The 16667-nt window shown below is 39.1% G+C and overlaps 1 protein-coding gene across 1 annotated transcript; it reads right to left on the bottom strand.

The window, feature by feature from the left end:
• Window positions 1-747: 747 nt before the first annotated feature.
• On the bottom strand, window positions 748-2598 carry LOC133307304 (uncharacterized). The gene has a single exon (XM_061507793.1). The coding sequence runs from the start codon at window positions 2596-2598 to the stop codon at window positions 748-750; it is 1851 nt and encodes a 616-aa protein (XP_061363777.1).
• Between the last annotated feature and the right edge of the window lie 14069 nt (window positions 2599-16667).

The raw sequence follows: 16667 nt of genomic DNA on the forward strand, positions 1-16667 counted from the left end.
GAGGACCATCCCAGTCCACCTGCGGTGAGGGTGAGAACCATCTCGCTTGTTGGGTGTTGGCTGGGGGTGAGGACCATCCCAGTCCAACAGCGGCAAAGGTGAGAACCATCTCGCTTGTTGGGCGTTGGCTGGGGGTGAGGACCATCCCAGTCCAACTGCGGCGAGGGTGAGAACCATCTCGTTTGTTGGGCGTTGGCTGGGGGTGAGGACCATCCCAGTCCAACTGCGGCGAGGGTGAGAACCATCTCGCTTGTTGGGCGTTGGCTGGGGGTGAGGACCAACCCAGTCCAACTGCGGCGAGGGTAAGAACCATCTCGCTTGTTGATTAATCTAACAATATAAGCGGCTAATGTTTGCTTCTTATTGAAAATGTGGGACCCTGCCTCATTAAAAACCTTCCCTAGTAAAACCCATTGGGACAAAAACGTAGGGAAGGAAAAGAGTGCAGGTGAAATTACATGGTATTTTAACTATAGTACTTTTTGAGCTTGTCCGCGTTCCACGCCCTTGGGATCGCCTTTGCATCCAACGTCTCAAGTGAGTATGCTCCTCTTCCCAGCTTGTTTGTTATACGGTAGGGACCTTCCCAATTAGCGGCGAGCTTCCCTTCCCGGGCGTTCTTGTTTCCGATATCTGCTCTTCTGAGAACCAAATCCTTCTCTTCGAAAATTCGTGGAATCACTTTCTTGTTGTAACAAGTGGCTGATCTTTCTTTTGTCTGGCGATCATTGTGGACGGCGTGTATTCTTACTTCGTCCAGCAGGCCAACGCTTCTTTCAAGTGCTGGTTGTTGATGACCTCTGTCACGTGCTCAAGTCGCCATGAAGGCTCGCCTATCTCCACTGATATCATGGCTTCGGAACCGTATGTCAGCCTGAAAGGCGTTTCTCTGGTGGAGGACTGGGCGGTAGTTCTGTACCCCCATAGGACGTTGTCTAGATTTTCCAACCATGCTCCTTTGTGGGTTTCCAACCTCTTCTTGATTCCTTTCCCCAACATTTTGTTTGTAGATTCTACCAAGCCGTTGGATTGAGGGTGTTCTACAGCGGTAAAGTGATGTCTAATCTGTAGACTGTTCATCAATGCTCGGAACTTGGCGTCAGTAAATTGAGTGCCGTTATCAATGATGACATCCCCCGGGATACCAAATCGGTAGACAATGCTTCTCCAGAAGAACCTTCTTTCTTTTTGGGACGTGATAGTAACTAAGGGTTCTGCCTCTACCCATTTGGTGAAGTAGTCAATGGCGACGATCAACCACTGGATTTGCCCAGCCGCCTTAGGGAAAGGCCCGAGGATGTCAATTCCCCACTTGTAGAACGGCCATGGAGATGTGATCGATGCTAATTCTTCGGGTGGTGCTCTGTGTATGTCAGCAAATCTTTGGCACTTTTCGCATTTCTTTACATGCTCATGAGCATCACATTCCATGGTTGGCCAGTAAAACCCTGCTCTTAACGCCTTCTTTACCAGTGAGTGACCGCCTATGTGATGGCCGTTGATACCTTCATGAATTTCTTCAATTACGTACTGGACGTCATTAGGGTTCAAACACTTCAGGAGTGGGGTAGAGGTCCCCCGCTTGTATAAACATCCCTTTACTAGGCAGAAATGTGCGCACCGCCGTATTAGCTTTTGACTTTCACTCCTATCCGAGGGTAACACCCATTCGGCCAAGTAGTTGATGATAGGCGTTGCCCAGGTTTCCTCAGTGGCGTCCCCTGGGTGGTTAGAAATGCTCATTACGATGCACGGGCTTGGCATGTTGTGCTGGATTACCGATCTGTTGTTCCCTGGGCTTTTGGTGCTTGCCAACTTGGCGAGGATATCCGCTCGTGTATTTTCATATCGCCTTATATGCTCTATTTCAACAGCTTCAAAACTTTCAATCAACTCTTTTACCTTCTCCAAGTACCTGCACATTAATGGTCCCTTGGTTTGGTATTCGCCTGAGATCTGGAAAGCTACCAGTTGAGAATCTGTGAAGACTTTAAGGCATCTGGCGCCCATTTCTTTTGCTTGGAGCAGTCCTGCTATTATGGCCTCATATTCTGCCTGATTGTTCGTAGCGTTGAAGTCAAAGGTCAGAGAATGTTCGAGTGCTACGCCATCTGGGTTCTCGACTATCATCCCAGCGCCCGATCCTTTGGCGTTCGAAGAGCCATCAACGTATAATTTCCAGTTACCAGCTGTAGGCGTTTCAGTTGCATACTTCTCCGGATGGGGGTTTGGAGTCATTTCAGCGATGAAATCTGTCAAGGCTTGGGCCTTAATAGCCGTTCTTGGTTCGTAGGCGATCTGGTATTCTGATAGTTCTATCGCCCACGACATCATTCTTCCGACGAGGTCTGGCTTATGCAACACTTGTCGAATTGGCTGGTTTGTTCTGACAGTGATTGGGTGGCACTGGAAGTACGGCCTTAAACGCCTTGCAGCAAAAATGAGTGTTAATGCTACCTTCTCGACTTGCTGGTACCGGAGCTCCGCTCCTTGTAAGACTTTGCTGATAAAATAGACAGGCTTTTGTCCTTCTGTTGACTCCTTGACTAGGGCCGCGCTGATTGCCTCTGATCCGACGGCGAGGTATAAGTATAGCATTTCTCTGTGCTCGGGTTTGGAAAGTACTGGTGGGCATGAGAGAGCCCTTTTGAACTACTGAAAGGCGCCCTCGCATTCTTCTGACCCCCGAAAGGCGGTCCCCTTTTTTAACAACCCGAAAAGGGGGAGGGACTTATGTGCTGAGTTTGCCAAAAAACGGGCGAGGGCCACCAACCTTCCAGTTAGCTGCTGAACTTCTTTGATTGTCTGCGGGCTTCGCATTTCAATGACCGCCTTGCACTTGTCTGGGTTGACCTCTATGCCTCGCTCCGTGAGCATGAAGCCAAGGAATTTTCCCGCTGGGACACCAAAAGCGCACTTGCTGGGGTTGAGGCGCATGTTAAATTTTCGCAGTCTTTGGAAAACACTTTGGAGATCTGCTAAATGTTGGTCTGCCGTTTTTGATTTGGCTATCATGTCATCAATGTAAACTTCTATACAATTGCCAATCAAGTCCCTGAATACCTCGTTCATCATCCTCTGATATGTGGCGCCCGCATTTTTCAACCCGAAAGGCATCATCGTGTAACAATAATTGGCGTTCTGAGTAATGAACGCCGTTTTTTCTTGATCTTCTTCTAACAACGGAATCTGATTATAGCCTGAATAAGCGTCCACGAAGGACAACATCTGGAAACCTGAGGCGTTGTCAACGAGCTGGTCGATGCTTGGGAAAGGATAGGCGTCCTTGGGGAAGACCTTGTTAAGATCTGTGTAGTCAACGCACATTCTCCACACGCAGTTTGATTTTTTTACTAATACTGGATTGGACAACCAAGTTGTGTACTTGATTTCCCTGATGAACCCGGCGTCGTGGAGTCTTTTGATTTCTTCATCAATGACCTTCTGGCGGTCCAAGCCAAACTTCCTCTTCTTTTGCGCAACTGGTTTTGCTTTAGGGTCTGCCGACAAACGGTGGCAGCATATGTTTGGGTCGATACCTGGCATATCATACGGTTTCCAAGCGAACAAATCTTTGTTTGCTTTTAACAACTGTATCAACTTCTTTTTACTTCGGGTTTGATTGTTGCCCCGATTGTTGTCGTCTGGTGATGCTCCTCGCCCAACACCACGTGTTCTAACGCTCCGTCAGGCGTGGGTCTGGCGTGCTCAACTCTAGGGTCATTTCTGGCGTCAAAATCCACCAAGAAGCACTGATTGTCCTCGTTCCTCCTTCCGTCGGGATCTCCTTCCACTGGGGATGTCTCCTGCTGGGGTGTCGCTTCTTTTTTGAAGGTAACCTTTGCCATTGGCCGCAGAGAAATATTGTAACAACTTCGGGAAACAATTTGATCTCCTCTTATAGTAGCTATGTTATTATCTCTGGCTATGAACTTCATTGCCAGGTGGGGGTGGGAGATGCTCGCCTCAAAGGCTGCAAACATCTTTCTGCCTAGGATGGCGTTGTAAGCAGATGGTGTATCCAACACTAGGAATTGGATATCTGCAGATCGTGAAGTTGGCGGCGTTCCAAGCGAGAGACGCAAACTTATCACCCCCAAAGGCTTCGTGGTGGTAGCATTGAAACCTGAAAGTTCACCTGCGACATGAGTCAAATCGTTAATTGTGAACCCTAATGCTTTGAGACATGGCAAGAATAAAATATCGGCTGAGCTGCCGTGGTCAACAAATACACGGTTGACGCCATAGTTGGCGATTATTGCTTGGATGACGAGTGGGTCGTCGTGCCCGGGGAGAACGTCCCCCAACTCGCTACTGTCCCAAACTATGTTTGGCCTGGCTGGGCCAGGGTACCCTTTCTCTTTGCTGATCACCTTTCCTGCAATCGCCAGGCATTGTTTTAGGTGTTTTTCTTGGAGTTAGACGTTTCACCCCCGCCGCTTAAACCTCTAGAGATCATATTAATTACTCTATGCTTGATGGTTGCGGAGTCCTCTTCTTCTACGTGCCTCCCTCCTCTGAATTACCGGAGGTTGGACTTCTCTAGCGGCCCGCTCTGCTGGGGCTGAATGCATGGATGGACGGGAGCTTGTTGTACTGTCTGTACGTGTCCTTCTGGCGTCATGGCCCTGGCGTGCTCCGCTCTCCTGGTGGTGACAACCATGTAGAGTTGTAAAAAGTGTTTGGCGGTTGTTTGTTTGTAAGAGGAAATGACCCGTCAAATGGATCTTTGGGTAATAGAATGAGAATAGAAGTTTATCGTTTCGACCCTCACGATGTCCAAGACTGCAGCACGTCCAAGAGATACACCAAAATGTCCCACTTCGGGACATTAACCGCTAAAGACAGTCGCCATAAGCACTGTAAAGGAATCTGCCCCTTTGTTCAGTACTGACATCGCCGGGTGCAGTGGTTGCAGCACTGCCATTGTGGCAGCGCCAACCACGCCTAACACTGCCATCATGGGCGTGCATCCCAAGAAGGGTTGACCTCCACCTCACCAACCCGCATCATCTTCCTTATAAATAGCCCTCATGGGGCACACCAGAAGATATCTTTTATGTACTGTTGTTATGCCCATTTACTTCCAAGTCATACTCTTGTTATTTATCTGCCATTGATATCAGCTTGCTACCTCTTGGAATAATACCTTCTAGCCTGGTCTTTACCTCAGCTAGGGGTATAATCCATATAATAACATTACCCTCAAGGGTACATAGTGGGCTCACAGAACTGAACGGTAAACGATAAACTTCTATTCCCATTCTCTTACCCAAAGATCCATTTGACGGGTCATTTCCTCTTACAAACAAACAACCGCCAGACACTTTTTACAACTCTACATGGTTGTCACCACCAGGAGAGCGGAGCACGCCAGGGCCATGACGCCAGAAGGACACGTACAGACAGTACAACCAAGCTCCCCTCCATCCATGCATTCAGGCCCAGGAGAGCGGGACGCTAGAGAAGTCCAACCTCCGGTAATTCAGACCATTGCGCCAATGTACCGTTCAGTTCTGTGAGCCCACTATGTACCCTTGAGGGTAATGTTATTATATGGATTATACCCCTAGCTGAGGTAAAGACCAGGCTAGAAGGTTTTATTCCAAGAGGTAGCAAGCTGATATCAATGGCAGATAAATAACAAGAGTATGACTTGGAAGTAAATGAGTATAACAACAGTACATAAAAGATATCTTCTGGTGTGCCCCATGAGGGCTATTTATAAGGAAGATGATGCGGGTTGGTGAGGTGGGGGTCAACTTTTCTTGGGATGCACGCCCATGATGGCAGTGTTAGGCGTGGTTGGCGCTGCCACAATGGCAGTGCTGCAACCACTGCACCCGGCGATGTCAGTACTGAACAAATGGGCAGATTCCTTTACAGTGCTTATGGCGACTGTCTTTAGCGGTTAATGTCTCGAAGTGGGACATTTTGGTGTATCTCTTGGACGTGCTGCAGTCTTGGAGATCGTGAGGGTCCACATCAGCCCTAAGAGCTGACGCGAAACAAGGCTGAGGGTTGGGCCTGAATAGTTGGGTCACTTCAGTACTTGGGCTGCCACTCCAGTACTTGGGCCATCCAGAACAGAATGAAAGTAATATTTTTCGCAATATAAAAGCATGACGATAAATCTCAGGTTCGTGAAGTAGCATTTTGAGTTTTAAGTCTTTATAGGAAGGAATGACTCCACTTTCTGTATAAATCTTCTAGTGTTAAAATTTTAAGTTATTTGAAATTTTTATATCTATTTTAGAATTTCTCTCTTCGTATACATTATAAATAGATGGAGCTAATTACCATCAATGAATGAAGAAATAAATAGATACAAAATTTTTATATAATCAAATCATGTGAATTTTTAAATGAGAGGATTTATTCTTGTTTACCATACATGTGATTTAATATAGTTGTAATATTGGGTGCATTTAAACATATGGGCATGATTTGATAATTAAAAAGTTTTTTTATAAATATTACCAAAAAAAGAAGTTTTTATAAAAAAAATTATTTTTATAACTATTGTATACACATTTTTTTTTAGTACAATTACACATATCTTTTAGGAATAAAAGGATGAGAGAAAAATTTAGACATTTTATGTTTCTTCTCTTATTATTATTATTCAACCAAGCAATTAATGAGGTTTTTACTTGACAACGGTTAGATCATAGATGATATATGCGTTATTGAGCTGAACATCCATATTCTCATCCTCTTTTAATTTATAAATTTTCCTTGTTTAGTCAAAATAAGTGCTTTCCTTGTGCTTGTTCCTTTCATCTTGCCACGTGACATAGGCCCCTTCCTACCCTCTGTCCTTATTAAAGTTTTATACATAGCTTGACCAATTTGAGTAATTTACCAAGATCCCAAAGAAGCAATTGCAAGTTATGGCATTGTTTTGAAATAAAATTGGAGTATTTCAGAACAAAAGTTTGGTATTGTTTGGTTTTTGTGGAGTACGTAGTTGCCTGATTTATAAGCTACATCGACACGCCAAATTGAGTATTTTGTGTATGTTCCGCACTCCGCAGTGTTATGTCAGTGTCAAGAATCTTACTTGTGTTTGTTAAGCTACACTCAGATTATTTTGTATTCTTCTTTTTCTTTTTCTCTCTTTTCTATTTTTTTTAAGGTACTTATCAAACATTTCATTGACAAGTGCTTATTATGAAATTAGCATTTGATATGCTTGATCATTCATCTTGAATACCATAACTAATGAACTATTAGTGCGGTGAAATTTTGTGTGTATCTCTTGTAAGGTGAAGTATTTTGTCATGAAGGTGTTCTTAGAGAACATGCGGTGGATCAAAAGTTTTGTGACTTTGTGTTTTGTCAGAGCGATGGCTCATAAATATTGTAATAGATGCAAGATGTCCCTTCATCCAAGGCGAGAAAATATTTTCAAATGATGAGAGAGAGAGAGTTGTAACCATTTTTGCCCAAGACCGTTTGTGTGTGAGATAGCACACTACCAATATATGTGATGGTGACTGACTTGTATAAAGAGTCAGAGATCCTCTACTAAAAAATCTAGTAATATCACTTTAGGGAGGCATGAGAATAATCCCTTAAATGAACGTACTTTTGGGGGCGTTTGGTTAAAGAAATTTTTTTGGAACAGTAGAGAAATATAATAGATAGAGAAATGATTGAAAAGATAGATAAAGTGAGATAGGTAGAAAAATGTAAAAAAAAGTTGTTTGGTGGGAAAAAACTTTACTGAGAAAATTAGGTAACTTTATGAAATCAACAGTGCATTAAAAACCAGATAACCGGTTTTCCAAAAAAAATCTCATCTTCAAATTGGGTTTCTAAACATTGCGGATGTCTATGTTTCTCATAAATCCATACAAATTGGATAAATAGGTTTTTAGTGAAAATACATTGAAACAAACATGGTGTTTCTAAAAGCCATACTTGACAAACATAGATATCCGCTGAAAAGCTCCCGACCAAACACCACCTTAGGCTTTGTTCGGGAGTTTAGAGGGGAAGGGGATCCAAGAGGGAGGGAGGGGAAGGAAGGGAAGGAAATTGAAGAGTATTTCTTTTCCTTGTTTAGGAGTTAAAAAAATGGTAATGGAAGAAAATAGAGGGTTAATGATATATTTTTATTGTTTTACCCATTTTTAAAATAAATATAATTATTATATTTTACAAATTAAATTAAACTTAAAATTTCTAACAAAAGTATTTATGTACTTTTCACAATACTAAAAAAGATTATATTTTCGACGAAATTTCTACGTTGCAAACGATAAAAATTTTGTCACAAAATTATTTTTTTGTCAGAATACTTTACGTCGAAACTTTTCGATGGAAATGTGTTTCGTCAAAATTTTGGATGAAAATATTTTCATTGAAAGTTTTGACGGAATTTAGATTCTATCAATAATTTTGACTGACTTTTTTTCCTTAAAAAATTTATGTCAGTGATTATGGCAAAATCTATTTCCGTCTCTAATTTCGTCTTTAATATTGACGAAATTTTTTTAACGTATATGATTTTCATCAAAAAAAATTATCACTATTTTTGTCGGTATTTGAGACTTTTCTAATAATGTCACATTTAAAAATGATTCACATTTATGTAGTTTTCACATTTTAATGCTAAGGGTAGATAAGTAATTTTTAATATTTTTTCCTTCAAACCCCTCAAATTGAGGAAACTTTAATTTTAAGAAGAATAAGAGTTTTGGAAGATTTAGTAAAAATCTCCAATTCCTTCCCCTCATTTTTTTAAACTCACAAACAAAGAAATGACTTTCTAAAACCCTCAATTTCCTTTTCTTCTCCTCCTAAAATCAACTCTTAAACAAAGCCTTAAAAGCCAGCCTAAAAATGATGGATGTGAGACTGCTCAAGAACACCTATTGTAATATCACAGCAATATCATTTATAAAGCGATTATACTTGTCGTTTATGTTTTAGGAATAAACCACTTGAAATTTTCTTCCCTTTAGTTAGGGTAATTCATATGATTGACTAAATATACTCAGAATCAGGACAATTTTTTTTTTTTTTTGAAGTAGTTGTTGTGCTGGTGAAAACATGGAAGGAACGAACTAGACACTAAAAATATCAATATTATATTTCCATTAGTCAGGCATCCTGTTCAGTCACGAAATTTGCTATTGATGCTTCAATAATATCAAAGTCACATGTCATTGGCATTGAATTTCAGTATCAGTAATGGGTTATTTTATGGTAAAGGTACACTGGTATACCATTAAAAAAGAAAAAACAAAAGAAACGGTATTTTTGAATTTTAACATCCCCCATTAGTTTATGGGTAATGTATCTTTTATATCGCGGGACAACCAATATTATTAAAACTGACTTGGTTATTGATCTGGTTGAGCTATTGGATCAGTGGATCACTCATTGATTGAATTGCATGATTCGATAATTATATGTAAATTTATAATTTATATTAAAAAATTATAAACATACTTAAATAGTTGAAAAAAATAATATAAATTCTAGATATTTTAATATAAAAAATAATAAATTACATATTATTGTCCAATAAAGGATCAAACAAACATATAATGTTTGCGATATTGATGTTTCAGGTTTATTAAACGACATCTCTAATTATAAATCTAATAAAAATTTTCTGCATAGTGTATAACTGAGATAATATTAATATTGTAGGTATATAATTTATGTAAGTCAATAAGTAATAGATCATTCAAATATGTCAATTATGATTTTTTTTAGAAATATTTTTTTAAAAAAAACCAGGGTCGGGTCGCACCAAATTTGGTACTTGGCCGATCCAATGTGATAACTGAAGTGGTCAAATGACTGGTTCATCAGGTTCCGGATCGACTCAACCGATCTGATTTTTACAACATTGAAGAAAACAATCTCTTCGATTTTTAAACCCTCTTTTCTAAAAATAAATAAATAAATTTGCGGGCTCCATCGAAACTTGAGTCTATACGAAAGTTTGCTTTTTTTCTAGCAACATAAGTAAAGTAACTCCGTTAGTTTACGGATCCATTTTTTCTGTAGTCACTCTAGATATTTTTTTTTGCAGCAGACAAAAAAAAAAAAAAGGTTTTACTCATTAAAAAAAAATCAGTATCCATCTGTGTTTCCTTACTTTTCTATGTGTTGCTGTAAAAGTTTTTTTTTTAAGCAATAACATAGCTATATTTTCCTTAGTTTATATACCTTTTAATCTTACATTTATTGAAGTTTGCTGTTTAGTCATTTAACAAAATAAAGGACTAACATGTTGATCGACTATAGGCTACATGTTTTCTCTCTATTAGTTCGTTGTAATTGGACCGATTCCATCAAACTAAGATGTTCTATGCAAGTTGGCTTTATTAATTTTGGAAAGACAAAAATGCAAGAAACTTCTATCAATGGATACACGATAGAAGCATGACAATTAAAATACCAGAGTCATATAAATATTTGGGAAGATAGATTTAATGGGACAGGATAAACCCTTATTTTCGTGTTAAGTCTTTCTTTTATGACCTATATTAAGTAGGGTGATTTTTACAATTGGAGCATGAAGGCTCGTAGAACTTAACCCTAGTATATATAAATTATGGGATTAATATTTTTAAAGTTTATCTCCTATACAAATATAAAAGTGTGTGAGACTGTGGGACCCATTTAAAGAGGAGAAAGAAAAAAATGAATCTCACACACTTTTATGTGTGTGTAAGAGATAAAATTATCTCATATAACATGTGAAATATTAATCCCATAAACTATAGAGGGGACCAAGTATAACACTAATTGATAAGTGTCAAAGACACTATGTTTTTAATGTCAAATATAGTTCAAATAATAATTAATATGATTAAAAATATAGTGTTAATTAATAAAATCTTAAAGGTTAGAAAAATGCCAACAACTAAATAAGATTCTAATCCTTTTTATTGTTTTAAGTTATTTCATACTAGAAAGAACAAACCTGATGAGAAAAAGGCAGTTGGAAACCGCTGAATATAAAGGAAAAATAAGAAATTAAAGATTCAGTCTTCCTTGCTCTGCAGCGAGAAAGTGAGCAAGGAGAGAAAAATTTCTCGCTGAGCAGCTCACATCAGCGAGCTGGCAGAAATAAAGGCTCAATTTAACTCTTTAAATAGAGCGCGACAAAGCCTTGAGAAGACATTCGGAAGACGAAAGAAAAGGAGAACTCATAGACGAAGGCATAAGACAGAAGCGGAGGAGAAAGACTGGAGCGTAATCGCAGAGGAGAAGAAGGAGATCAAATCTTCATCATTGATCAACATCATTAATCAAGTTTTATCATAAACTCTATTTATTTTTCAGCATCTTTTAATTATGTTATTACGACTATGCAAAGCTAAATTTATTTAAGTAGTTAGGGTGACACGGAACCAATGGATTCTTAAACGTTGTTTGCCTTTCTTATAATTTATATTCATGATTTGAAGTTATACAATCAATCTGTTCTTTATGATTAGCTTTATTTATGAATTGATCACTCGTAGATAAACATATGAATTGTGCATGACAATAAGGATGTTGGTGTATTAATTCTGATTGGTTGATTGCTAGAGTTTGTATGATCTAGGGATAGACTTATGAATTCTATAACTGTATGGTTCTCACGTTAATGCTTACTTTATGAAAAAGTACTAAGAGATTAGGCTTTTAAGTGAAGTAAATGATCAGATTACCAAAGGATTGTGGTCTAATCAAATAAAGAATTGTTAATAACTTGATCTTGAATGTTAATTATAAGAATGGGTAGACTCGTTAAGAAAATATTGGGGAAGTTGAGTCCTAGCTACATCTTTTAGTAAAACTTAAAACCAATTTTCTCGCATTATTAATTCTGAATTTAATTTCTTAAATATTGAAAACTAAAAATAAGTTGTTTAAAAATTATGCTTTAATTAAATTAAAATATTCTCAAGAAAATCTTTCACGATCGATCCAACTTTAATTGAATAGATAAATTAGTGATTGGTCATCAGTTCTCGTGGGATCGACAACTTTATCTTACCACTTTATTACTTGTACGACCGGTGCACTTGTCGAAGTCGCAACACTAATCATTAATGTATTTGCTGATTTCACCCATTACATAATTTAGTCAAATACTGATCAGACTAGTCCAATATGGATTGGGCTAAATAATACACGGTTGAAAGATGAAGACTTTGGGCTGTATATTGTACTTCGTGGGCTTGAGATGTTCACTATGTGTATGAAAGCTGTTGAATGGTTCTGGCACAATGGAAGAAACTCGGGGGTATCTGCAAAGATACTCTGACGCTCAAGTCAGTATTAGTGCTAGGTTAATGTTATATCCAACAGGAATCATATCATCATACCTGGGTTTACACCCTTTGTATTTATAGCAAGCTTTGTATCGCCTTTGATAGGGGGCATAACCTTTTATTGGTTGTTTATGGGTTGCTGCCTTTCTGACTCAGTTGGCGCCTTACTGGCCTATTTCCTTGTTGACCAAGTCTATATAATAGCCTATCTTTCTATAATGGTGGCAAGCTAGAGCTGCCTTTCTTGTGTTGGCTCTTATGCCCGGTGTAACGACCCGACATTAAAAATTAAAACAATGGAGTCGCCACCAATTTTATTTACTTTGGAAAAATTGGAAAACCTTTTATTGCAAAATGGTCTTTAAAATCATAGATCAAAGGTTCGAGAGTCTAATTATGCACAAGGAAGGGTGAAATCTTAATCTCACTGCACCCCTACACATCTGTTTAAAAACGGTTACCTTAAATTAATTGTGCGAATTATTAATAGCTTTTAAAAGTATTTGTTTTATCCCTTGAAATAAATATGATTATTTAAGAAGTGAGAAAACTAAATTATTAAAATTTTATTTTAGCTTGACGGAAAGAGTTCCGCTCCGACGTATCCTCAGGTGCAGTGAGGAATTCAAAGCTACGTCGTTCTTTAAAATTATTTACGTGTTGGCTAATTTTAATTTTTTAAGAAAAACAATTTTTAAATAAATTCACTTGAAAATATTGGGTCTAAGGTTTCGGATTACCAAGTTGTCACAACTAAAATAATCTGAGACGTTAATTGCAGGATTAACAAGCTGTCACAACTCAGCTAATCCCTCTAAAAAATTTCTTCTTTATTACAACCAATTTTAATTTTTGAAAAAACCAATTTTAAATATATTCATTTGGAAGTTTTGAATCTAAAGGTTTCAGATTACCAAGTTGTCACAACTAAAATAATTCAAAATGTTAATTATGAGATTAACAAGCTGCCGCAACTCAGTTAATCCTCATTTTATTTGATATCTGATTAATTCTGAAACCCATATACCCCAAGTAATCTAAAGTGACTAATGTTATTTTTCTGTTTAAAAGAAAATCCATAATCACCAAATTTCTATTTTTATTTTTTATTTTGTTATAATATAAAAAAAAATTTCCATTCATTATTACGATTTTATTTCAAGGAGAACTTTACTATGCTTATGAGAAGTGGTATGTGGCATTGGCAATTGATAGTGAAGTAGGCAGCGATAACAAGCTTGATTCTTTATTACGTTACATCTCTTACGTTTAATAGTCTTCATCTTTTATTATATATAGAAAAGAAAAAAAAAAACAACGCCTAAACTTTGAAGAATCTGAACCTTACTTTATTTATTTTTTACCTTTAAAAAAACATTGCAAGTTTACTTTTTGTATATCATTATTACATCCACACCTTAGTCATACTTTGTTAGAAATAACTTTCACTTACAATGACTTAAGAAACTTAGACATAAAAAAAAAACATGAAAAGCAACTAAAGTAGAAATATAAAATAAAAGACAAACATCATGAAGTGACAACTTTCTAAGCATGGTGAAGGGCTGTCGGTTTCTAAGCATGGTGAGATGAAGAAAAGATAACATAGTTTCGGCTAACAGAGGAAGAAGTAGAGTGGTGACCGACAGTGTCATTTTTTTTACTCCAGCCTCTATTTTTTTGTGTTATTCTCATCTTCAATATGCCACGTTCTTAATCCAGTTTCTGTTTTTATATATTTTATTTATTTTGTAATTTTATTTTCATGGTACCATGTCTGATTACTTTGTCCTTTGTTCTTTAATAAAAGGTATCCATGTAAAGTAAACTTGAAAAGTCATGACTAAAGAGCCTAAGTCAACGAAGGAACATGTCACTTACAGAAGTTACTCTTGGACTTCCTACTTCAATGCTAAGTCTAAGTTTATTGAAGAGTTTTCTAAAAACCTTAACCCTAGATCTCACCTCCTCTATATATTCATCAGTTGTGGGTAGAGGCTAGATTAAGAAAAAGAGAAAGAAAAAGATGAGAGAATTTTATTTGACAGATATTTGAGAGAAAATTGTTTGAGCAAAATTTTATGCTTTGCATTTGAGAGATCTCTAGAGAGAGTTTGAGTGAAACATCTCTAGGGAGATTTGATTATCACCATTGTTGGAAAGGTTGAGTTAACCACCACATTGGTGAGTTTGATTATTTGTAACCATTATTTTCATAGTGGATTTTTGATCTGGACTAGGTCCCGTGAGTTTTTACTTCTTCATTGGAGAAGGTTTTCCCACGTTAAATCTGGTTGTGTTCTCCTTTTCTCTCTCTCTCTCTCTCTCTCTCTCTCCTGTTTTGTGATTGTTCATTTTGATTTTCCGCTGCGCTTCCCGACCTGGTGAAGTTCAGGCCGAGGTATTGCCGAGATCCGAGATCAGGATCTTGTTAATTGACTTCCGCACAAAGGCTGTAGAAGCCGAGTTTGAGGGAACCGAGTTCCCAACAGTGGTATCAGAGTCCGAGTTCGACGGGTTCTGAGGGAGACGAGATGGAGACCAGTGGCATAACTCATGATGGAGATATGTTCAAGTTGACCGCAGACAACTTCACTTATTGGAGACCGATGATGGAAGATCGTCTCTACTGCAAAGATTTACATGAGCCCATTCTCCTTGATGAGAGACCGGTAGGCAAGACTGATAAGGAGTGGGAGATCCTGAGTCGGAAGGCTGTAGCCACGATCAGAAAATATATTGATAAAAGCTTCTTTGAGCACGTGTCCGAGTTCACAAATGCGTATGAGTTGTGGACGAAATTAGAGTCCATGATTCAGAAGAAGACTCCCAGGAACAAAGCACACCTGGTTCGCCGACTTGTGAAGCTTGAATACAAGGACGGCATGAGCAAGATTCAACACCTTAACACCTACAAAGGTATTGTGAATCAGCTGTCAAAGGCTGATATGAAAATTGATGAAGAATTGCAGGCATTGCTGCTGTTTAGCTCACTGCCAGAAAGCTGGGATACTCTGGTGGTGACTTTGAATAATTCGACTCCAGATGGAAAATTGAAGATGGATGTCGTGATAGACAGCCTCCTGGGCGAAGAATCCAGGAGAAGAGAACGAGGTACTTCGAGCACGTCTGAGGCCAACGTTGCTGAGAACAAAGGAAAATCCAACTCCCGCGGTAGAAGCAAAAGCCAGGGTAGAGGTCGTGACAGGCGAGAAAAGTCCAGAGGTCGGTCAAAGCCGAAATATGAGTTGAAGTGCTTTTACTGTGGAAAGACAGGTCATAAGAAGCCAGACTGCTGGACCCTGCAGAATGACGAGAAGAACGGCTCTGTGAAGCCGGATCAGATTATTCCCAAGAAGAGGGAAGACAAAAGCACCACTGCGGTGGCTGCCAACCCGGATGCCGAGATATTCCTCCTTGGTGAGGATAATTATTTGAATGTTGCATATGATGACTGCACCTGGATTGTTGACTCCGGTTCTTCCTTCCACGTTACTCCACACAAAGGTTTTTTCTCCTCTTACCGAGGTGGTGATTTTGGAGTCGTGAAGATGGGAAATCAAGTGACCAGCAAGATTGTTGGTGTCGGTGATGTAACTCTGACCACAGATGTCGGATGCCGACTTGTGTTGAAAGATGTGAGGCATGTACCTGACATGCGTTTGAACCTAATCTCGGTAGGCAAACTTGATGATGCCGGGTTAGTGAACTACTTCGGTAGTGTTAGATGGAAGTTGGCCAAGGGAAACTTGGTCGTGGCCCGAGGTAAGAAGGAAGGCTCCTTGTACGTGATGCAAGAAAAGATCAATGGCAGAGAAGCCAATTCTGTTCGAGATGAACCTAGCTTGGAGCTATGGCACAAACGCCTCAGCCACTTGAGCGAGAAAGGACTACAGATCCTGAACAAGAAAGGATTATTGACCGGGTTGAAAGGCCAAGCGTTGGAGAGTTGCATGTATTGCCTAGCTGGAAAGTAGCACCGGGTTTCTTTTGTGAGACCGATCAACCAAGACGACGCAGTTATATTCTTGACCTCGTCCATACTGATATTTGCTCCATGTCCGAAAGATCCCTTGGAGGAGCTCAGTATTTTGTTTCATTTATTGATGACCATTCCCGCAAAGTGTGGGTTTATTTGTTGAAGTCTAAAGACCAGGTACTCTAATCCTTTAAAGAATTTCATGCAATGGTTGAAAGGGAGACTGGCAAGAATTAAAGGTGGTCCGATCTGATAATGGTGGTGAGTATTGCAGCCCATTTGATGCATACTGCAGAGCGGCCGGGATCCGACTTGAGAAGACGCCCCCCAAGACTCCACAGTTGAATGGACTGGCTGAGAGGATGAACAGGACTATTGAAGAGAAGGTCCGAAGTATG

This window comes from Gastrolobium bilobum, unplaced genomic scaffold (assembly GCF_033153095.1).
Source record: "Gastrolobium bilobum isolate Gb01-03AN ecotype WA unplaced genomic scaffold, APGP_CSIRO_Gbil_v1 utg55586, whole genome shotgun sequence".
Taxonomy (NCBI): domain Eukaryota; kingdom Viridiplantae; phylum Streptophyta; class Magnoliopsida; order Fabales; family Fabaceae; genus Gastrolobium; species Gastrolobium bilobum.